At 54.0% G+C, this 23,497-nt stretch overlaps 1 protein-coding gene across 7 annotated transcripts; it reads left to right on the top strand.

Moving 5' to 3' along the window:
- Window positions 1-6,656: 6,656 nt before the first annotated feature.
- Window positions 6,657-22,195, top strand: FCRL6 (Fc receptor like 6). 7 transcript variants are annotated; one of them, XM_057494905.1, is made up of 11 exons: window positions 6,657-6,970; window positions 8,393-8,529; window positions 12,969-12,989; window positions 14,417-14,683; window positions 15,189-15,338; window positions 15,476-15,763; window positions 16,171-16,296; window positions 18,393-18,527; window positions 19,165-19,236; window positions 20,982-21,013; window positions 21,651-22,195. In XM_057494905.1, the coding sequence occupies exons 2-11, from the start codon at window positions 8,499-8,501 to the stop codon at window positions 21,696-21,698; spliced, it is 1,170 nt and encodes a 389-aa protein (XP_057350888.1). In that variant the 5' UTR covers window positions 6,657-6,970; window positions 8,393-8,498; the 3' UTR covers window positions 21,699-22,195. The 7 variants fall into 7 exon arrangements, with proteins under 7 accessions (XP_057350888.1, XP_057350887.1, XP_057350885.1 ...); XM_057494902.1 differs by having other exon boundaries at window positions 6,678-6,970; window positions 15,054-15,338; window positions 15,482-15,763; XM_036922676.2 differs by having other exon boundaries at window positions 6,679-6,970; window positions 15,054-15,338.
- Window positions 22,196-23,497: the final 1,302 nt, after the last annotated feature.

Raw genomic sequence — 23,497 nt, 5'->3', positions numbered from 1 at the left:
TACATAAAGTAGAAAAGGTGCAGTGCTTGAACACTCAGACAATGATGGAGTGACTGAAGAGCTAAGGGGAGTGTGTCTGGTAAAATTCAAAAATTTCAGTTTCAGCCTTCAATGAGGTGTGCAGGGCATGTCGGATAGCCTAAAGGGACATACAAATGTGGGTGTTATTAAAAACACCAACGTTATATGCCAGAGGCAGAGCCCACTGAGGGCAGCTTAGAAAGAGGGGTAGGCAAGACGAATGGGGGGCAGGAGGCGGGGGGGAGATGCAGGGAACTGAGTGGCATGGACAGCAGAAAGCACACGGCTAGATGAAGGTGCAGAAAGGGCAGCAGCATCTCATGCCAAAGGGTTAGTTTAGGATCGTATCTGATGAGCAGTGTGGACTCACCGCGGGCTTCTGAGCAGAGGACGTGTGACGAGGTTCCATTTTTCTCAAGGCACACTGACAGAATGGCCCATTACTTAGCAGCAGTACAGTGCTTCATGATTTAACAGGGCCAAAGAGAGACAGGGTCTCTCCGCTGCTGATTTTTAAGACTTTTCAGAAAATAAGAGTTAAGTAAGACCCGCTTTCCTTGCTTGCTGGAAGTTAATGAATTTAATGCTTTGCAAAAGAAAGTCAGGGGGTTGTTAAGTCAGAGCGCTCACCCTCTGGGCTTGCAAGGTATGATTTTTTAATGCTTCTCAAATGGGAAAAGATCTCAAGTGAGTGTCGTCCCCACGTGCTAGAAATGTATGTCTATCAGATGGCAGCTGCTTCGGCTCCGTCACACCCGCTGCTCTGGCCAACTCACTGGTGTCCCATTTTAACCCTTGGGCCCTTGCCGTATCCCAGTTGGCCCGACTCAGAGGTCCACAGGGGTGGTGACCCCTGGTGCTGCATTCAGTCCAGCACCCCGGTAATCTCCCTGCTGTCCCTAGGCCAGGGGGTGCCCTGTGAGTTCAAATGTTCTACCTCAGTTGCACCTCCACTCCGCCCCACCCATTATGTCTGTCCCTTTACCTCCAAACTTGTCTTCTTTTCTCCAAATAGTGGTCAGTTTGTCGAGTAACAAGGAGCTGAACAAACCAGATGGTATGTTCTCCTGGAACTGGAGGGCACGGTGTGTGCCAAGGAGGGGCAGGGCCCGGGACCCCAGAGACAGCTCTTTCCACGGGAACACGCAGGGTCCTCACAGGAGTGGAGGCAATGCCTGCGCCAGACTCTCCCGGCTGGCACTCTCCTGCTGGACACCCAGCGAATAACAGAGCGGCGTGGGCGCCCAGGGACCTCCCACCCCTCACAGCAGCCTTCAGAGCTCAAGCTGGCACTGGGCAGGGAGGGTGGCCCTGGGCCTCCACTTTGCTCTTGTGTCCTGAGGGTCCTGGATCTGGCCTGGCACATGTGCTCAGAACCCTCCAGGAAGGGAAGGAGGCTGGGAATTGGCGGAGAGCTCCAGGCCCGTGCAGGAGTCAGGCCGCACCCTCAACCCACCCTGACCCACTTCTGCCCCCTTGATAACCTAGAAGCCACAAAGAAAGTCCACGGCGGGGAGGGAGTTCAGAAAGGAATTAGGGAAGTGTAAACTAAATCAACAGTAAGATATGGTTTCACATATGTCAGACTGTGGACACACGCACACACCGAACCTCAGAATGCGGAAGCTGGCAAGGCAGGGGAAACGGGAACCCTCAAACTGCTGGGGGATATGTAAACCAGGACAGTCGCTCTGAGAGAGTAGTAGGGCCAGCTCGCCAGAAGAATCCAGCCACTTCATTTCTATGTATATTCTGGACAGATTCTGCCCGTGAGCAACCGAGACACACGGATGAGGCTGTTCATTAATTCACTAACAGTACAAACTTACTGGGTGGCTACTGTATGCCAGACACACTTCTAGGGGCTCAAAAGTACACATGGACAACACAGTCTCCACCCTCAGGAAGTATATAGACAGCATTGTTTTAAATCCACCCCAAACTGTAAACAAATCTAAAAAGATACACAGGCAGCAACATTGCTATATCTTGGAAACAGTGTCCCGTGCGTAGAAAAGAAACTTGCAGGATATTAGATACAGAATACTATTTGTGTGGGGAAAAAAAATAGCAGTATTATACATTGTTTATGGACACATGCATATGTTATAAAATTAATGTTTGGGCCTCTCATCAAACTTCAGGGTTTTAGTTGCCTCCTGGAAGGGAAGTGGGTGAAAGAATAGGAGAGCTAAAGGCATAACTAGAATGTTTTATTTCTTAAAAAAGAAAACATCCATAGCAAAATGTACATTAAAACATTAGCATTGTGTATTCTGGATATTAGGCCCATCCATGTTTGTTTCAGCAGTCTGGGTCCTTTTTAGGTTTAGTTCAAGAGGGGGGAGTTTTTGTTTGATTTTGCTTTTAAATTAGAAAAGAGTTGGTGGAGAGGAGGATTAATGCCCCGTCTCCCAGTACCCAGAGGCTGGGGATCTCGTCCTCGATGCCCACCGGCCTGGCCAGTGCCCTGGAAACTGGGAGGCCGGAGAGCTTGCAGCGAGCTGCATGGCGCCCCCCGCGGCCCGGCCGGTGCAGTGAGGAGGTGAGGACGCTGGGGTCCAGACGTTAGCCGGCACTGCGAGTGGAAACCCGGCGCCCCGCTTTTGAAGAGCAATCTGGCACGATCTAGGGGAGCTGAAGAGGCACGTAAGCTATTATTCAGAACTTCTGTTTTTAAGGTCTTACCCTAGAGAAACTCAATTATGTGTCCAAGGACTTCGACAAAGCTGGTCAGTGTTGGGGTGCGGGGTGCTGAAGCCAGAGCATCCGGGACCGGGGACTGGGAGGGCGTTGCAGGAGAGGAGACGTGGTGAATGGCGGCGACTCTCCGGGGAGACTTGGCTGTGAAGGGAGGACAAACCTGGGATGGAAGCTGAAAGGGAGGAGTACCGCTGCGGGCGGGGCGTGTCTGGCTTTGGATGACATTTGCGCTTGTCTGTAGGCAGATGGAAAGAATCCAGCCAGAGAGGAGCTGGTGGGAGGAGCGGAGGAAATGAATTCAGGGAAAGTACTTTGACCAGAGGAACCAGGATGACGTCCAGGCCGCACAGTGAGAGCTGCCGAGTCAGGCGCCAACTCGGGTCTGTCCGAATCCCAACGCCATGCTCTTTCCCGAATGCCTCGTCGCCTCTCTTGAGTCTGTACTTGCTCGTGGCCATCCGGCTCCCGGGCCCGGTGCCCCAAATCCTTTGCCACCACCTCCTCTAAATACAGGAGTCTTACAGTCTTTCCGTTTCCATGTGGGTTCAGTGTCTACCCAGGGAACTGGAGGAGAAAATAAGCAAACAGAAGAAAATTAAATCTGACACATTTTGTGCATTCTGCATAAATGCATGGAATATATTCTGTTTGACACCGGTAAACAGAGAACCCCAAAAGTCCAATTTATCACTTTAATTATATAGGTTTTTCTCCCTCCATCTCCAGGAAAGAATGCACCTCCATCCATTTGCAGTCCCTTGCCCGGAGCCATTCTCTGATCTCTAGGGCTGCTTTTGGTGACCACAGGCTTCTTCTGGTCAAGGCCATCCTACCTGAAGCACAATGGAAAAAATTTTCTTGCTACCTTGGGTGATACATGTAAGGAAGACTGTAATGAGTATGTGTAAAATGAAAAGAGATGGGGAATGGAGTTTTAATTCAAAGGAGTGGCATAGATTGGCAGCCCACCAAATTAACCATATCCCACAGCCGCAAAGGAAATCATAATGGTACTGAATTATCTGGGTACTAGGCTAACTCAAAGTCAACCGAGCACCAGAGGTGATTAATGCCTTGTGGATGTGCTAAGTGTCAAGACAGGATGTGTGTGTCCCTGACCCAGCCTGGATTTGGGGATCGTCAGGAATGAGTTTCCCCAGGAGTGATTATATAAATTAACTTCTAAGACACGACTAGGATTTAGCACACTGGCCATGGTGGCACACACACACACAATACCTGTTATCCAAAAAAGTCATACCGAGCTAATTTCCACTTTGAGGCAAATCACAGCCGGGTCACCCAGGTTTCCAGCTTGCCCAGCAGAGTGGGGAGAGGTGTCACCGACCACCACGGGCAGCACCCGCGGAGGACCGGGCTGGCGGGCAGAGGCTGGGTCAGTCTTGATGCGTGAGTTGAAGGAGCGTCTGAGACCCCCCCGCAGACCTCCCAGGTCATATCCACAATACAGGGGGGTGACCTGTGCTACAAAGACAGACTGGGGACTGGTTGCCTTAGAGGCGATCCTTCCAACCATATTACAGAGGAGAACAGGGGGTGACAGGAGGAAAGGGCGTGGGACCAGGTGCTGAAGAACTTCTTCAAAGCTGCTAGAGGAGGTAGGCTGAGCCCACAGAGGGTCGGAAGGGGTGGCCGGAGGGTACGGAACCCAGGGGAGGGTCTCTGAGTCCCTCGAGGAAGGAGGGAGTAATCTGCAGTGACAATATGAGCAGCGGGTTCTGAGCAGCCAGGAACCTGCTCGCTGGCTGTGCCGGGGGCCTAAGGAGGCTGAGGCCAGCCTGGCCTGGGGGTGGTGAGGGATGAGTGAGGGGCGCGAACATGCCAGCACTTCCTGAACCCTTTCACTGCTGGTGAAATTTATATTTAAATGGAACATTGGGCAATTGAGCAAGGCTGCTCCCAGCAGGCCGTGCGGCCCCCCCCCCAGCTGCCCTGAGGACCGAGAAGATATTTTACAACACCTGTAGCCCTTCGAGGCATGCCTGTGCGTCTCAGAACGCCAGCTGGTGAGGGCTGTAAAGACCACTCTTGCCAGTAGAGTATCTGTTTGTGGGGCTCGAAGTGAAGGTGGGGCCAAGAAAAGGGCTGCTGGGTTGGTCTGGTTTGGTTTTAAGAAGGAAAAGACTAGAGCATCTATGGATGAGATCCCGTTGACGATGGCAGGACTGAATTCACGGGACAGGTGAGTACAGCCCTAGGAGTATATAGGCTCCTACACAGACATAAAGATAGGATCCAGTCTCAGGTGGAGGGGTGAGTATACAAGCGAGCGTGTGTGCAAACATGTGCTCCCCTCCACAATGCTAGAAATGAGATGTTGTTAGTACCATGGAACAGATTTAAAACTTGAGGGTTGTGAGATGAACCTGCTTCCCTAGGTGGTCCACCTAGCAAGCAGCAGACCCAGGATTAGAACCCAGATCTTTCTGACTCCAGAATTCCTGACAAGCATACTTTGGTGTATCTTGAATCTCATACTGTGCTACACCTGGAGGCACAAAGATAAATTAGACAGGGCCTTTGAGAAGATTACACACTGAAAAGTAGAGAAAGACAATCGAACAAAATTCAACACAGTGGGATAAAACAGAATAACGGAGGCATGAAAAAAATGTTTTAAGAAGCACAAAGACTTAGACTAAGTAATATGCCTGTGTCTTGCTGAGCCCAAGGAGGCAGGGCTGGACTGGGCACTGAGCAGGAGCTAAAAAAAGAAACTGCTCAGTGCATGGGGGGGTGAGTGGGTGGTGGAGAATGACCTTTTCCGCGTTAACAGTCCCTCCTTAGGGCAATTGTCCACGTAGCCACAAGGAGTCACTGTAGACCCGACACAAACATTCTCCAAAGGCCCTTCCACGCTCTCTCCCTGGTTCTCAAGAAGGAAAGAGGGTGGCAACCAGATGCCCCTCCAGGCCGGGCCCAGAGCTTCATTCATTCAGTCTGGCTCCACCTGCCCTGACTCCTGGACCTTCCAGCTTCCGTCCTAAGTTCTAGGCCTCTGAGACATTTCCCTGGTTTGTTCTCTCCTTCAGACCTAACTCAGAGAAATGGCCTCAGGCCTTTCCTTGGGCCTCCAGTCCCAGCAGGCTGGCTGAGTACCTTTGCACAGATCGCTTCACCTCTCTGGGGCCTACTAGTAAAAGCTAAGGTGGAAGACAGGCTGGGGGGGGTGGGGCGGGGGGGGGGCCCCAAGGCTCTTCCGCCCTCTTCCTCAGGACAATATCTCACCCTCATCAGGCACTTCCGGGGGTGTTGTTCCAAGCCTGCAAGATCCACTAAGTCAGCCTCCAGCCACATGCGGCTATTCAAATTGAAATTCAGTAAAATTTAAAACACTGAGAGTTTTTGCTGCAGTCTCACTAGCCAATTTCAGGTGCTCAGTAGCCGTACGTGCCTAGTAGCTCCTGCACTGGGCAGCCCAGAGAATGTTTCCATCACTGAGAATGTTCTCTCAGACAACACTAAGCACAGCTCATGGTTTTATCTCATTTCTCCTTTATCACAACCCTATGATGCAGGTGTGATCATGTACCTACTTTAGAGATAAGGATCTGGGGTGCAGAGGGTTAGAAACGTAGCGAAACTTACAGCAGATTAGTATCCGGGGAGAGGATTTAAGCTCAGGTAGGGTGGCTCTGGAGCCCACCATGCTGTTTCTTTGCCCAGAGCTGCCCCTAGCCCCAGCTGCTCTGCTCTCCCTTCTTACCTTCTAGGAATGGGACGGACTCTTCCCCGTCCCCAAAAGCTGTTGTCCCTCACAGCTGGTCCCCTGCCAGCTGTCCCTAAGTAATGAGGGCAAGTCAGCCCAGGTCCTGGAAGATTCCCAAACTGGCAGCAACCCCACTCCCGTAGGGTCACTCTCATCCCAAGGGAACTGGGTGCAGCCAGTTCAGCTCAGAGAGCCAATTTCACTATCACCTTTGAAGATGCAGCAACAGCTCGCTCTGCAGGGGGGAGAGTGAGAAGTCACACACTCCAGGTGCTGGAACCCAGTGAAAGTGGAAGCAAGGGACAAAGGCTTCAACTGTCCTGCATGCAAAGCCCCACAAGTGCATGCAAGCAAGAATGTTTGCAGTGGCCCTGACTCCTACTTGAGCTACAGCCCTGCAGGGCTGCAGCCCTACGCCCTGGACCTGTAGCTGAACAAAGCTGGAAATAGCTCAAGCTGGGAGATCTGTTAGGATGAGAACGATAGAGGAAAGTGTATAAACATTAACATCTTCAGGTGAGTGGACAACATCCAATTCCTACTTTATTTCCTCGCTACTTCTATCCCTCTCCCAATCAACAGTCATAGGAGAATTGCCTGCTGGATCAGGCCGGTTTCCTACTTCCAGTGAGCAAGAGAAGCTCGGAAATTCACCCTCTCCATTCCTGCCTTTGGCAATAAGCACATCAAATTATTTCCAGTCTGTATGGGATTTCTCACCTAAAGGAAAAAAATCTCTCTTCCAGGAAAATGCTTACTGTCAGAAACTTCTCCCCGGTATTTTATCCAGCTCTCCAAGCTTTACCTTTAACTCCCACGTTCTGTCCTTGGAGGAGATGGGAGTATGGCTTCCTTCTCTGTTGAGGGACCATTGAGTAATTTCCAGTTTTTATCTCTTACAAGTGATACTGCTGTGAACATTCTTGTATATGTCTTTTGGTGCCCATGAATATGCATATTTCTGTTTAGTGTATATCTAGGAGTGAAAATGCCGGATCATCGGTATCCACATGTTTGGTTTTAGATTTTGCCACACAGTTTGTTCCAAAGTGGCTGGTAGTACCAATCTATATGCCCATTGGAGGTGTACAAAAGTTCTAGTTGCTTCACGTCCTAGCCAGCATTTGATTACCGTTCTTATAGTTTGGGCCTTTCTTATAAGGAATGTAGTGGTGTCTCATGGTAGCTTAAATTTGCATCTCCACAGTAATTGATGAAGTCAAGCTCCTTAATCTGTGTCTATTTGGCACTTGGCTATCTGCTTTTGTAAATTACCTATCCAGTTATTTTGCCCATTTTTCTAGTGGGTTCTTTTTCTTACTGACTTGTAGAAATTCTTATATTCTGCATACGAGTCCTCTGTCAGCCATATGTACTGAAAATGTCTTACCCGGTGCTTGCCTATTCACTCTCATAATGGTGTCTTTTAATGAACCATTCTTCTCAAAATAATAACCTGACCGTCTTAGGGCCTCAGGCCTGAGCCTCCAGCCTCATTCCACTCCATCATCCTCACCAATCCTGGTTCCCTCCTAAACCGATGGTCTTGCGGACTGTCCTCCAGATGCCGCTTCCCCTCAGGGCAGTCAGTGTTCAGCCACGTTCTCTCTGGAGGGACAGACTCTGAAAGAACTGAGGTCACTCAGGGTGGGGGGCAGACGATCTCTGCGTTTCCAGCACTGTGCTACCTTCCAAGCTCACTGATGCTGAGACCAAGCAAATTCTGGCAGTCTCTGGATCTTTCTATGTCTGTGTCCCAACTTGACTCCCTAGCATGAGCTTTTTGAAGCCACACAGTGTCCAAAAGTGCTTGCTAGTGATTTGCCTGACTGCCTCATGCTTACGGGCCAAGGAGATTCATTCACGTAATACTCCTTCAGCCAGAGAGGAAATATCATTTTGAGCTTCTAAAGTTTCTTCTCCACTTCCTCTCTGTAGAGCACCACCCACATCACAGGGGTCACCAACCGACCCCAGGCTGTGGACTAGATGCTCTGCCCGTCACTTCGCTCTGCCCAGTCTGCTTCGCGTCCCGCTCGGCACCATGATGCTCTGGGTGGCAGTGCTGCTGTCCGGTAAGTGGTGGCGTCTGGGCATCCTCTCCTGGGCACCAAAGGCTATAAGTCGTTCCCGGGACACAAAGTTCCTCGTTCCACCTTCCCAGTTCAAGTGGGTTTAGGCTGCAATTCAGGACAAGGTGGAAGCACGTGGGCGTGCCTGAGAGAGTTGGGGTGAGGGTCTGGGGAGCCCTGGATGTTTCCTCCCCCATTTTCCTGGGTCCTTGGAAGCGTGGCCCTTTCGTGTATCATGACTAAATTAGGGAGGCAGAAAATCACATTCTGAGGCCCAGTGACATGTTAGCCCTGTGAAATCAGGTTAAAATACTCACCAGGGCTATCTTGAAAGGAAAAGTAAGTTACAGAAAGAAAGGAGGCTTCTGGCAGGTGTGCGGGGTGCTGGGCCGGGAACAGGGACACGGGCAAGAGCAATTCCATGCATTTTGCCCAACAGCGGGACATGGGTTTTACAGGGAGAAATATTTATATGAACCTTCAGTGCAAACTCAGGACCAGACAACAATGACTGGCGTCTCCTCTGGCCACAAGGCTTTGCTCGGCCGGAACCCCTTCCAAATTGACCGTCTGTCCTCTGCCTACATCCGTGCTCTGTTGGGTGGCGTGGGGGTCTGTGTCCGGTCTGGCTGGTCCTTGGGGCAGTTTGGGAGGATCACTTTCTCTCTCCTTATCCTCTTCCCCCAGGGCCAGGCACCTGTGCCAGCAGCTGACGGGCCTGGTCTAAGGATAGATGGGTGGGGGGATCACCGGGCTCGCTCGGACTCAGCTCGGCGTCAGCCACTATCACCTGCTACACTTCAAAGCAACAAGTCTCCGCATAGGTTTCCCTTTGCTTTACGGTTTCTGAGTTGACTTTGCTTCTTGTTTGAAAACTGGTCCCAGTAGTTGGTGTGTGTATGTTCTCACAGAACCAGAAGAACACCACCATGCTTAAATATGATCACTTCCTGGACAGAGTTGGTCAGGATTGGACCCCTGTGAGGAAAGGAGGAAAGTGCCTGTTCCGCCCAGAGCTCTTCCTTCCTGACATCACTGTGTGTCTCTGTGTCCCATGACTGGCCGTTTGGACAAGTGCAAAGGTCTCATGCTCATAGTAAGGGCAGGAACAGGGCGGCCTAGTGCCGGCTTACAGAGAAGAAAGGTTTCCAAGGGTAAGTCACTACCTTGTAAAAGGAACAGCCCTTGGGCTTGACTAGATTAAATCTAAGAGCTTCCCAGTTTGGAACCCAGGATCTGGATGGGAGAGCAAAGAAAGAGGAGGGAGACAGTCATGCCTGGCTGCAGAGCAGAGAACTTAACGGAAAACCCAGGGGCAGCTCGGCCACACTTGGTGCTTGGGGACCCCAGAAAACCAGCCTAAGATGCAGACCACACGGCCAGACGTCCAGGAAGAGAGTTACCGTTAAGTGCAGAGCTGCTATTTCCTCTTAGATGTGGATGGAGGGACAGAAAAAAAAAAAGCACTGAATGCCTCCTTTGTAGTGTGTACATTATCTCACCTAACCTTCACAACCTTAGAGGGCAGGCATTTTTTTTTATTCTTATTAAGCACTTGAGGAAACTGAGTTTCAAGAAGGTTAAGAAAAGTATCTGGAACGACTCTGCCATGAAGAGCAAAACAGAGGTGCAGACCCAAGTCCATTTGATGTCAGACTGATGGCTACTCTATTCCACCTCACCACCTCTAGTAGGGATGTAGTTGGACTGTAATCAGGTAAAACGGGAAAATTAAATTCACCTGAAGTGCCCGGCAGGGCATGCTCACACAATCCGTGTGCCTATTTACTATGATTGGCCATCAAGGAGTCAAGAGGCCAGGCGCCCTGCACTGAGCCTGCTGGTATGTGGCTGGGCAACAAAGATGTGTTTGCAGCTTAGGAAATGAACCTGAATTTTCTTCTGAGCTGAGTATCAGCCAAATTCAGCCCCTGTTCAGACAGGTGACCTGGGGCCTCCACATAACCCTCCCAGCAACATGGCAGCTTGTCCCAAAGTGGCCGAGCTCAGTTGTGAGATAGTTCTTCCTGTTCAGCTGAAACCTGCCCCCCGATCTCTCTGATTTCCATGTATTAGTGTATTAGTCCCCCTTCTGCCACAGGAAGTAGCTCAGAATATGTCTCTCCCCTCTTTGAGCCCATCAGAGTATTTGAAGACTATTCTGTGCCTTATTCTGTCACATCTTTCTCAGATAAATACCTCCCAATTCCCCTGGTAGAAACTGCTTTCCAGAGCCTGTTCATTTGCCTGCTCTGCTTGGTCTTGATGCACTTTGTCGGTGGGTCAGGAGCTGGGCCTTGTCCCTCCCGTAGCGGCCTGGCTGGTGAGGAGTTCACTGGGGCTGCTGCCTCCATCATTCGGGACTCTGCTGTGCAGCTCCATTTGACAGTGGTCTTGGCTACCTCATAGCACTGTCACCTCATCGTCAGACTCTAGTTCACGGAGGCCCCAGGTCCTTTTCATAGCAACTGTTGTAAGCAGGTGTCACCCTCTGTATGTCCCCAGTTGACTGCTGCCTTGATTATAGACAGGGGTCCTTCAGCCACAACTCCCAGGTCTTGCACTGCCCTGGACAGTAAGTCGTGGGATCTGGGGACCTGGGCTCATTGGAGGCGACTCTGTGGTCTCCAGATGCCTTCTCTCCTCTTATAGGCTTCAGTACCCTCAACCCTGTTTGTTTCTCACTTTGTAGCTGCAAAATTGTTTTCCGGTGGAGAGGGGAAAGGGAGGGAGGCATCACTGATCAGGGAGGTCTTAGTCACTCTGAGGTCAGGCTCTCTGCTTTCAGTTAACAAAGGAACCACTCTCCCAGGCAGCGAGCTAATACAATCTACGCAACTACTCTGTAAAGCAAAATGGCTCTCACCGTACCCATTGCACAGCCAGAACTAGGAACTAGAGGCTCTTGGAATTCAAACTTGTTCAAGTTCACAAGGAAAGACAAGGATTAACGAGGCTTGTCCAGGTCATCTGATGGCGAATCCTGCATGGCTTCCCCTGCTCCAAGCTCAGAGGAGAAGGTGTGTTTAGATGGGGGCCAGGGAGAGACGGAGGGATGGGAAGAAAGAGACTCCTAATTCTGCACACCCTGAGAACCTGTGGCTGAGCTAAGCCAGGGCTGAGTAGAGAATGAAGCTGGAAAGCCTCCACTGTGACCCAGGGAGTGTGGGCAGCGAGGATGACGGATGAGGACAAATCTGCCGAACATCTGCACCTCAAACGTCTGATAAGAAAGTCTTCCCCCACCCGCCCGGGGCCATTCCTATACTTCCCGTGTTCTGCACAGCACATAGGACGTGCCCGCAGTGAAGGACGCCAAGTCGGTGTCTGAGGACTGGTTGGACTGACTACACTCAGCCCTGTACCATTCACTGTTTCGCCCCTTGTTGCAAAGTCCGGAATATTCTCCACTGCCTCATCTCCAACTGTGCCCCTCAGTTTCCAGCCCTCCATCCCTTGGGCCCTTCACACCTGTCTAACCTATCAGTCATCGTTTTGTGGCTCAGCCTCCCTTCCCAGATCCCCTGTTCTCCTCAAACGTTCTTTCATCTAGAAGCCTCAGTGCAGTGTGTGCAAAGGGCACACGCAGCCCGTCATACACTGTGTAGTCCTCAGCGATCCAAGGTGCCTCCCCGTATCTCAATCCTTAGTGACCACTTCTCCAGGGAAGCCTCATGTCCTCCATCTGACCACCTCCATACTCTAGTGTGCAGAGCTCCGCAAACAGACGGGACCACAGGAATCAGGCCCTGCCTTTGCTTCGGGAGTTCCTGAGTAGGTGTAGATAGGGCCCTGTGGCACATTAATGCGAGAGGCCAGTCCTATGTCTTCTACTTTTCATTCCCTGCCCTGCATGACTGCGTACAAAGGACAGACAGCATTTGTGGGTTCATTCAGCAGGTGCTTACTGAAAACAGACTGTGCCGCAGGCACAGGTGATAGACAAAGGGAATATGGCAGCAAACAGGACAGGCAGAGTCCTGCTCTTACGGAGCCTACAATCCAGGCAGAGGGAAAGAAGATAACAAATAGGCAATTCAAGGAATAAAATCATTTCAGATAGTGGTAAGTGCTCTGATGATCATACAGTGGGCCACTGTGATAGTGACGGGGGAACTTCTTTCGATTGGGGTTCCCGGGAAGACCTAAGGAGGCAACACTTGAACTGAGATAGGGCAGAGGATTCCAGGCAGGGGTCCACCATAAAAGCTGAGTGGTTGGGTGCTGGGAGTGGGGAGCGGCCGGGTGTTTGGGTTCCTGGGTAGCTGGGCGGTTGAGTGGCTGGGTGGCCGAGTGGTTGGCTGCTTAGATGACTAGGTGCCTAGGGGGCTGGGTGGTTGGTTGTGGAGTGGCTGTTAGCACCCACTCCTAGGTGACAGGCCCTCTCGGCAGGCAGTTCCTTCTGCTGCTTAACCTCATTCTGTCACTTTGCTCTCTTGCAGCTCCCTGTGTTGGGAACAGAGGTGAGTCCTAGCTCTTTGTTCCATCTCCAAACATATCTCTGGGCTGCAGCTTAATAGATAAGGACAAGACAGGGCCACTGGGTCCCCCAGAGACATCTTCACACCAGCACAAGACTAGAACCCTTCCTCGGGACTCCTGGCTAATGCCCAGGGAGAGCAGGAACCCAGGAGTCCACAGGTCTCGGGCTGGGGATAATTCGAGGGTGCCCCAATTCCCAGCAGAATGGCTCCGGCCTCTGTCCTGTCCCCTTGCGAGTAGCACCGGCTTCTGTGTCCCCCTCTCACTGTGGCTCTGGAGCCCCTGGGCCCCTTCCTGCCCTTTTATGTCCAGAGAAGTGGCCACCTTTGTCTGCAGGACAGCCTTCTTCCTCTCTCTGCTCCCTCTGCACCCCCAGCCCATCCTGTTACACTGAGCTCCACGGCACTTCCTGCCAGGTAGGAAGAAACCCTGGGCTCTGAGCATCTTGACCTTCAAGGCATGTGCTGTGATGCCAGGGAGGGAGAATTCAAAGCAACACAGCCCTGCTAGAGAAAGTGCAGCCATGGAAGCCAGCCTGGCCCCCGCTCGCCCTGTGAGCTGCACCCCCTCCAGGCTGAGGGGAGCACGTGCCAGGGGCCCAGGACATGTGGGCGAAGCAGGATACACTGGGCTCCCCTGCCACTCTCGGGTTACTCATCACCACGCTCAGGTCATCCATCCTGGCTCCCGAGGCTGTAGGGAACGCGGGGGTCTGGCGCGGGGGCAGATGCACCCTGAGGCTGCCTGCGGGTGACACTGGGTCCTTGGGAACAGTGCTCCGTCACTGTGACTGCGTAGCTGCATTTCAGGATTGAGGACAGAGATGACAGAGCCTCGCCATCACTGTGGCGGAAATGAAACTCCTGCTGGGGGTGGGGACGGGGGCTGGGCCGAGGAACCTGACCAGGAAGCAGGAGGGAGCCGACCCCAGCGTGGCACGTCAGCACCCACCTCTGCGGCTTCTCTCCTCTGCGGCCGGGCGCAGCTGTCCCTGGGAGTGGAGGCTGCAGGCAGAGTTGCGCTGGGGTGGCCAGGATGTGGGCAGCCAGTCTAGGGAAGTGAGAACTGGGTCAGGAGGACAAGACAGAACAATGGATGGAAGGGATCCCACCTGCCCCACGCTGGGCAAGGTGGGAGAGAATAAAAGGAGCCAAGTAGGGTGGCAGGGATGAAGGCCAGAGAGAAGGCACAGGGAGAGGAGGGGAGGGTACAGGAGAGGGAGGGAAAAGGAAGGAGGGGGGACGGTGGGGGAGGGAGCAGAGGCCCGGTGGCCTGGCCTGGGGGGTGGGGCACGGTGGCCGCTGTGCAGGGGCCTCCATCCCCAGGGGGAGGCCTTAGGTGGGGACCGAGGAGGACGAGGACCCACGGCAGCTGCAGCCCCGCGGGACCCCGGCCCTGTGTCCCACAGCCTTGCTGACCCTCCAAGCCCGGCCGCACCTGGTGTTTGAAGGAGATGCCCTGACCCTGCGATGCCAGGGAAGGAAGCATGCGGTCCTGTCCCACGTGAGGTTTTACAAAGACGGAAGTTACCTCCCATCTTCTGAGGAACGCCCTTCTCTGACCCTGGGGACAGCCACAGCAGCAAGCAGTGGCCGGTACAGCTGCACAGCACAGGTGACCTATGTCCTGTACGTGGGCACACAAACCTCAGAGACTATCATGGTTCAAGTCCGAGGTGAGTCACCAGCTTAGGGGGGTGGGGGGTTGGCCTCTAGAGGTCGCCTGCCCTCTGGCTGCGCTGGATGCTGGGCCGACCCACCAGGCCCTGAGATGCCCACGAAGCCACCCTAACACCCTGCTCCACCATGGGGCACATCTGGAGCCAGGCAGCCAGGGAGATGCCCTGGGGAGGCTGGGCAGAGCCCTGAACCAGCCCTGCTGCCCCACCCCTGGCGACCCTGGGAGGCCCTGGGACAAAGTGATGGTGTGTCCTACAGGGCACAAGGCTATGCCTGGGCCGTGCCCAGCTCAGACCTCAGCCTCAGGGTGGGGAGCTAGCTATCCGGGTCTCCCCTCCTGAGTGAGTCCTGATGGCCTCTCCACAGCGCTGTTCCCCCCTCCTGTGCTGAGCACCATCCCCTTTTCTGGACCCCGTGTGGGGAGCCCGCTGACCCTGAGATGCCGGACACAGCTGCTCGCCCAGAGACCGGCCTCCTCGCTCCTCTTCTCCTTCTACAAAGGTGGTCAGGCCTTGACGGGCTGGGGCCCCCACCCAGAACTCTATATCCCAGAAGTCCGGGCGGAACACTCTGGGTGTTACAGGTGTAAGGCCGCCCTTAGGGCTGGGCTGTTCCAGAAGGACAGCCCCCTGCTGGAGATCAGGGTGTGGGGTAAGTGCGGGAAGGAGGGGAGTCACTCCCCCAGGGTCCGGGCTTTGGGCGATGGGACCCCTGGGGTGTGGAAGGGGCCCTGAGGGAGGAGGTGCCTGAGCCTGGGTGGGCTGGGTGACCCTCCCCGTGGTGTGCAGGCCCAGATCCTGTGTCCCGCCCTGTGCTCACCCTGAGACCGCCGCATGCCAGCCTCACTGTGGGGCACATGGTGGAGCTCCGCTGTGAGGCCAAGAGGGGCACCCCTCCAATCCTGTACACGTTCTACCTGGACGGGAGGATCCTGGGGAACCGCTCCGCTCCCCGTGGAGGTGCCATCTCCTTCCTCTTCCCAATGATGTCGGAGCAGGATGCGGGGAACTACTCCTGCCAGGCAGAGAACAGCATCTCCAAAGAGTCAAGCAAGCCAGAGACACTCTGCCTGGATGGTTGGTCTTGCTCCCCTACTGGGCCCTGAACCCCGCAGGCTGGCAGGGGTCAGAGCTCACTCCCCTGGGTGCTTCCCTCCATGCTCGGCACGGTGTTGGACCCTGGGCAGGCATTGCATGACTGGGCATGGACCCTGCTTGGAGCATCTGTCCACTGACCCTGGCAGGGAAACAATGAAGGCCAAAGCGAGTGGGGGGCACCACGGGAGGAGGGGCACACAGTCACCCATGGCCTTACCCGTGCACGCTGGCATCCTCTGAGCCATCCTCACTCCCAGGCTGCAGGTTCCTCCAGGGCACGTGTTTCTCCCTACTGCCAGCCATTACACCCTCCCTGTGCACGTCTTGGGTGGGTGCATTTCTGAATTGTACCCGCAGTGCTCATGGTCACGCCTACTCAACCCCAGGTCCTCAGGTCCCGTCTGCACCCCCAAGCAGCAACAGGCTGGCTCCTTGGCTGTCTGCAGTCCTGCTGGGCGTGGCGGTCACCGCCGCTGCACTTCTGCGCTATTTCACACCGTGGAGAAAAAACGGTCAGTAACTCTCTTTGTCTTCTCGGTTACTGAACCCGTATGCCAGGCACTGCCCGGCCTTTGAAAAGCCAGAGTCTGACAGGACCAGGGGATTTCTTGCCCTGGGTGTTGGGTGAGAGGAGGGGCTCCTCATCACAGGTCACACACAAGAGGCCCTTGGGGAGGACACTTGCAGCTTCCCAAACAAACACGTACAGACACACTGTCTCACACACCCACTGTCACCCAGAGAGGCACACAAACACACTTCTGCACCCTGGGCATGGATAGAGACACAAAGAGAGGAATTCTCACAAGCCCAGCAGGATGTAGATCAGTGTCCTTCACACTCAAAAGACAAGGCTACAAATGTCACTGAGAAAACCCACGGCCTCCGTCTCTCTCGTTGAACTCAGCCAAGCTCTTGTCTGCACAGCAAACGAGAAAGCTGGAGGGAGAACTCCAGGGCATGCACACATGCTCACGCGTACACACTCATTTCGTCCACGCTGTGGACGGAGCTCCTGGTACCAGTTTATTCCTGGGCCTTCACATCCACCTACAGAGGCCCGGATCAATGCCACTTCATCCTTCCCTGGGGGCAGCCTTCATATTTTCCACTTGCCAAGGTAAAGTGGTTGCTCCCACAGACCTCCGCAGCTAGATCTCCTGATTCAGGTTCGCAGCCCCCTCCGGGAGGGGATTGGTGGTGAGCTTTCCGGGAGCAGGGCCGGACTACTCTTAGAGGAAGACCGCTAGTCATGCGAGAGTGAGCATCAGCCAGATTACCTGCAAAGGTCTCTCCCGGCCCTTGAGCCTTGAGCCTGTGCCCTGCTTCTCCAGGCACCCCAGTTAGGGCTCAGGCCAGCCTCCACCACCCTCTCTTTTTTAGCTTAGCGGTGTTTGTCCAGCCAACTTCCCATCCCCCCTTCCCTCCAGCCTTGAGTCTACATTCCAGGCCGGCCAGTCTTGCTTTTAGGAGGAAGATGCAGGCAGGTCCAGAGCTAGATGGGGAGGCCGCTGGGCAGTGAACTCTGAGTCCCACCATCCCCGCAGCTGTAATAAAGCCTCCTTCTAATGGCCCAGCCCGGCCTCCGTGACCCAGGGGTTTCTGTGTCTGTCCACTCACCTCGGGGGCAGAGCATTTAAGGAAAAGCAGCAGAACACAGCTGGCTCCCTCCCAGCCTCCCGCTGAGGTCCTCCGAGGGCCACGCCTTTCACGTGGAGTGAAAGACCCTCCCTCTTCCTGGGAGAGCCTGCCTCCCAGCTCCCACACTCCCCTCCCCGGCCCCCCACCCCTGCCTGGGAGTAGCCTGGCTCCATCTCCCTAAGGAACCTGTCTTCACGACGCTAGGACTCAGGAAGAGGTGGCCATCCTCTTATCTCAGAATCGAAGGGGCACGAAACCTTCTTTAGAATGCCACCTTCAGGCCCAATTCCATAGCCACGCAGGAAAAACAATAGCTCAACAACTTCATTCTCCACACCAGCCCTGGAAGACCCTTCACACTGCAGACAGCATAGCCACTTCTTCAGCGGCACAAACGTGCCAGCACCTGAGGTATTCTGCAGACTGGATCTCCGAAGGCAATTTTTGAAACATTTTGACGCATGATAGCGTCACCAGAACTAGGATGTACTCAGGCAACGCACCCCTTTCAACGTGGCATTCACCTAGGTGTATAATTCTGCTTTGTTTGTTTAAAAGCATCAAACCTTTCCAAGATGGTTACAAACAATGTAAGACACTAAAGGCAGCAGGGAAGGTGTTTGGCATCCAGCTACGTGCAGGTCACCGGGTTAGGTGCTTGGCCGTGAAGTATTTGACTCTCCTGGCCCACTGTCCGGCACATAGTGTGTGGTCAAAGTTATTAGCCTTTCCTCCTTCTGAAAAGCAGCCTGACTGGTGGGTCAGGGCCCTTTCCATGCCAGGGTGTGACCTCTCTTCTGACCCTGCTTCCTCCCAGTCTGTGATTCCCATGGAGCCATCCTACCCTCTAGGGTATATTTCAAAGAAAACATCCCATAAAAATGAACCATGTCCAGACCTGTGAGTTAGCCCTCACTCACAAACCAGCCTCAGACCTCCAGCAGCCTCCACTGACATCCTTTCTCAGCCTCTCGGTCCCCACCATCCAGCCTGCTCTCCAAGGGACCTCAGCAAATTGTGCCTTCGCATCTCCTAGGGCCCCTGCCAGCCCAGAATCTGCCCCCAGCCCCAGGTGAAGAGCAGGACGCACTGTATGTCAACGGTAAGGACCTTCAGCAAGACTGTGGTCTGTGGATGAAGGCAGAGAAGGGCCTCTCAAGGGGAGTAAGACGGAGGCAGCCTTTGTGAGTCCCAGGTCTCTGGAATCAGTCACCGGGGAAAGGAGCAGATGTCTCTGGGGAGAGCTTCAAGAGCGAGTCCTGGGGAGCTGGTGGTGCGACAGGGAAGCTGGAAGGGAGCCTGGCCTCCAGGGAGAGGGCAGGGAGGGTTTACACCAAGGGTTGGCAATCTATGGCCCGTGGGCTAAATCTGGCCCACCAGCTATTTCTGTAAGGACCCCTGTGTATGCACAGTGCGTGGCCGCTCTCACGCCACAGAGCCAAGCGGCTGCAAGAGAGATCGTATGGCCCACAAAGACTGAAATATTTACTACCTTTTCTCAGAACCTATAGTCTAAACAATATACAGTAGGGCTGGGGAGGCTTCTAGAATCTGCTCTTGGGTGCAGGCACCTCCTGCCAAAATGGATATCCCACATTAACGACCGCCTCCCTCTGCCAGTCACCACCCTGACTGAGCCCTTGACTGGCTTCCCTCTGTAAGTGTCTGCAGGGCCCCGGTGTCGTGCGGTGGGAGGGCAGGCGGGTCTTTCCCAGTCCAGGCCTCTTTCCTTCCTTCAGTTTGTTACCAGAATGAGAAGGATGAAGGCATTATCTACTCGGAGGTGTGTGTAGTCCAAAATAACAACAGAGGTGAGTGATCTCGGGCCAAAACATGGCATCTTTGTTAATTCAAAGGGGGAGTTAAGGGTCTCGGCAGAGAGGCAGGTATCACTGCTGCTACCGTGAGCATCAGCATTTCACCACGACCATGATCACCACCACCACCACCATCTCCTCCCTCACCGCCACCCTCACCACCACCACCCCGGCCACCGTGAGCACCGTCCTCTTGTCATCTCCTTGCACCATGGCTGTCACCGTGCTAACTAGAGACAGTTTTTGGCCCTTGTCTGCGCACTATGGAGGAACAAAGGAAAGAGAAAAAATGTGATGCGAACTGACTTTCCCCTGGAGTGTAACTGAGAACAGGGCAGTCTCAGATCTCAGAGGGAGTCAGGAAGACTGAACTCCAGCCACAGATGCCAGGCAGGCAGGCAGGGGCGGGGGCGGGGAAAGACCCGTCCTCTCCCTGCCAGAGAGGCCCTATGGCGTCTTGGGGACAGGAGGTTTCTGAGTCAGTCAGAGCTGAGTTCAAAACCTGAGTCTAGGCACTTCTGTGTGACCGAGTAAGTTTTGTGAGCTCTCTGAGCTCATCTTCAAAGTGGTGTAATGCCTACTTTGAAAGACTATTATAAGTCACTAAGAATAGAACCTGAGTTCTAGAAATCTTAAAGATTGTCTGGTGTGTAATAGGTGTTCAAAAACAGGGAGCTGTTTTATTTTTAATGTCTCACCTTCTCTTTGATTCCTGGTCTGTAAAATGGGTCTGAATCAGTCTAGGGTTTCTGCTCCCTGCCATCAGGGGCACCAGGACAGTGGACAGACAAGGAGTCTCCCGGGCTCAGGGCAGCTCCCCCAGGGACTGACTGTTCCTACCTGCAGCACGGCCAGGGCAGGTAGGAAAGCACACGTGGGCACGGTTCTTTCCACAGAAGAGTTACAGGGAGAACAGAAACAAAAGACAAAGAATCCAGGCTCAGAATATAGAGTTTTCATTGGCAAAAGAAGAGACGGTGACTATTGTATTCCGAGCAGACCACCAAGGTGAAGCCATGCTTTGGGGTGGGGGTGAGGGTGGGGGTGACGTGCTCCCAGCACAAGCCTGCTCTGAGCAGGCTTTCCCTGGTGTGCGGGTGAAGGGATCTGAAGCCCAAAGGGAGGAAAGGCCACTATGCTCCTAGACACATAGGAAAGGGGACCCGGATCTTTCATCCCGGGGAGAATGCTCTGTTTCTGCAAAGATTCAGGATTTACCTTGAATTTCACCACTCATGGAAGTAACTATAGAGTGATTGGCCGCACCGCGCCTCGGTTTTCTCTCCCAAAAGGAGAAGAAATCAGTAATCCCTGCTTTGGGGGACTGACGTGAGATTCGTATAAAAAATCGAATCCTCACTCCTAAAAGAGTGCCTGGTGCAGAGAAGCTGACGTAGTAATTTCAAAAGCATCTTTGGCAAGTTCATCCCCCTTGATTCTCACGGGAACCCTCGTGAGGTAGTCACTGCTGCCACTGCCACCCCTTCAGTGGCTGAGGAAGCGGGGGCTCAGAGGCTGGTACCGGGCAACGGCCACACAGCTGGTGTGCGGTTGGACGAGGACCAGACCCAGGCCACCTGCTCTCAGGCTGCAGAGGAGTGAGACGGGGAACAGCGCTCCCTGGGCCGGGCCGGGCCCTCTGGGAGGAGCAGCTGTCACCAGGGCGAGGGAAGGGGCTGCACCCGGCCCCGGGGCCAAGTCCCCACCCAGCCTGAGCCTGCCTCTCTTTCCCCCCACAGCCTGGCCTTCAGAGTCAACTTCTGAGGCAGAGGTGAGTAGGGTCCCCTGCTCTTTTCTCATCTGCTTCAGCCCGACCCGACTCTCCCACAGGACATTTCTGTCACCTACACTGAGGTGAGTCCAGATAGCGTCCCCCCAACACGTGTACCCACCCACACCATCCCGTGCTGCCAGGAGGCCAGCGGGGACCTCAGCCCCTTCTGTGGGCCCAGTTCCCTGTGCTGGGTCATAGAAGACCCCACCCACCTCTCCGAGAAAGCAGCCCAGGTCGTCAGGGAGCTCCTGGCACCATGGAGCTTCAACCATCCAGCATTTACCCTTGAGATTATTAGAAATGCAGGGACTCAGACCCAACCCCAGATCTGCTCAGTCAGGATCTGCATTTCAATAAGACCTCCAGGTGATTTGTGTGCGCAGGAAAGCTTAAAACGCCTGGCCTGCCTCCCAAATACACACACTTACACACTTCCTGGAAGTACATTTGCCTGCCCATCTTCGAGAGCCTCCTTCCCTGTGGCTCTGCTCTGGGTGAAGACGGGTAGGTAAGACAGAGGGGCCCAGAGCTGGCACACCGACCCAAGCTGGCACTTTCTCTCCCTTCTCTTCTATGCCCTTGTCTTCCTTCCCCAACCCTTCCTTGTTGCCTACTCCCATCTCTCTCACCACAGGTCCAGTCCATGTCCACAATATACCAGGACCCTCCCAGGAGCCTCTGACTCTGCCAGGCTCTCTGAGGAATGCACGCCAGGCCATCTAGGAGCACAGGGTCGGCACCAGTCAATCAGGAAGCACCCACCAAGCCCAAGCCCTCACGCCCTCTATAAACAAGGGCCCCCCTCCCCATGAACAGTGCAGACCCAGAGGTTGCAGGAGACACCGGTGATGGGGAGCAGGAAGGAGCTGGCCCAACCTGAGGGCACCCATCTCCCCTGCCCCTACGGCAGAGTTGGCCAACCCTCGGTCCCGGCACCGGGGCCCATCTGTGAATTGTCTTTACCCATCCAGGATAAGTAGAACAATTGAAAGCAAGACCTTAGCAACTTTCATAGAAATCGGACAGAGTAATTGTTTGTTTGCTTAACATAATCATAAAAAATTAGGGTTTGTATTTTGTATGCCTCTTTTAACTTCAAATCTTCTTAGTAATTTGCTTGTATCGTATTTTACAAACATATAGGTCCCCAATGCATTGGAAATAAAAAAGGAAAGCAGGTGTTTGAATACAGTTGGTGAGAAGCCCTACCCTGAACCAGACACACACACACCCCCGGCCTTCCTTAACCCGCACCTCGCCCTCCTCAGAACCTCTCCCTGCTCTCAGCTCTGTTTGCACAGCTGAAAATATCCTTTTCGCTTAGTTTAGAAAAAAATGAGCTGGGATTTTTTCAAAAGGAGCAATTACTAAGAAAACTGAAGAAAAAGGAAAGCCCCCAAAAGAACACAGAGAAAGTAGGACCTTCAGAGGAGACTCACGTCCTTCGGCCCAGACCCACTGGGTTGCCCGAGATCAGCACAGCCCGCCCCAAAGTCCCGCGGCCCTGCAGCAGGAACGTACTCCTGCTCCCAGGAGACACTGGTGGGCAGGCGCAGAGGGGTCATCTCCAAGGGGGATGGGACTTCCACAGCTCCCCAGGGACAGGCCCCGCAGACACCACAGAGGGATGCCACGGCCCCCAGCCTCCCACTGCAAAACCGCGGAGGGACGCCACGGCCCCCAGCCTCCCACTGTGACACTGCGGAGGGACGCCACGGCCCCCAGCCTTCCCACTGCAACACCACAGAGGGATGCCACGGCCCCCAGCCTCCCACTGCAACACCACAGAGGGATGCCACGGCCCCCAGCCTCCCACTGCAACACCGCGGAGGGACGCCACGGCCCCCAGCCTCCCACTGCAACACCGCGGAGGGACGCCACGGCCCCCAGCCTCCCACTGCACTGCTCCGCATGGGACTGACTGCCCACAGCAGCCTCCACACATTCTCAAGGCTCTGCCCTGTGAAATGGTGTTTTTCTCTCCAAGTCAGGAGCTAAGTGCAAATGCTTGACCAGCCAGACTGAGCTGGCTGGGCCTCTTCTGGGGACCTGGGCTCTGTGGGGTCACATCACCTCCAGGGTAAGAACTGCAGAAAGAACTCTGTAGCTGGGTTGAGGGTGGAGAGGGAGCTAGGAGCCCCCATCTTAAGGGACAGGGGGAGGAAGGGGCCAGCTGGGAGCCTCATGGCTGCCCTCTGGTGGCCCTCTTGGGTCACCCAGGACTTGAGTCCTGGCCAACACTGGTCTCCTTTCCTAGATGACTTCATTGTAAGATACCATTAGACACCCGGTCCTTGCTTCTTATGTTGCTAAACAATTTAAACACAAGCAACAAAAATGGAACTGGCCAGGCAGGCTGCACGTGTTGGGATTTTTTTCATTGCAGGTTTGTTAGTTTACATTTGGCTAGGAAATAGGGTCTTCTCCATTTTTATTAAACAAGCACCAATTAAATCATTCTTTGTCCTTCATCTTTATATT

Source organism: Manis pentadactyla, chromosome 19 (assembly GCF_030020395.1).
Source record: "Manis pentadactyla isolate mManPen7 chromosome 19, mManPen7.hap1, whole genome shotgun sequence".
Taxonomy (NCBI): domain Eukaryota; kingdom Metazoa; phylum Chordata; class Mammalia; order Pholidota; family Manidae; genus Manis; species Manis pentadactyla.
The sequence above is the reverse complement of the archived record's forward strand: the minus strand, read 5'-3'. Positions and strand labels throughout refer to the sequence as shown.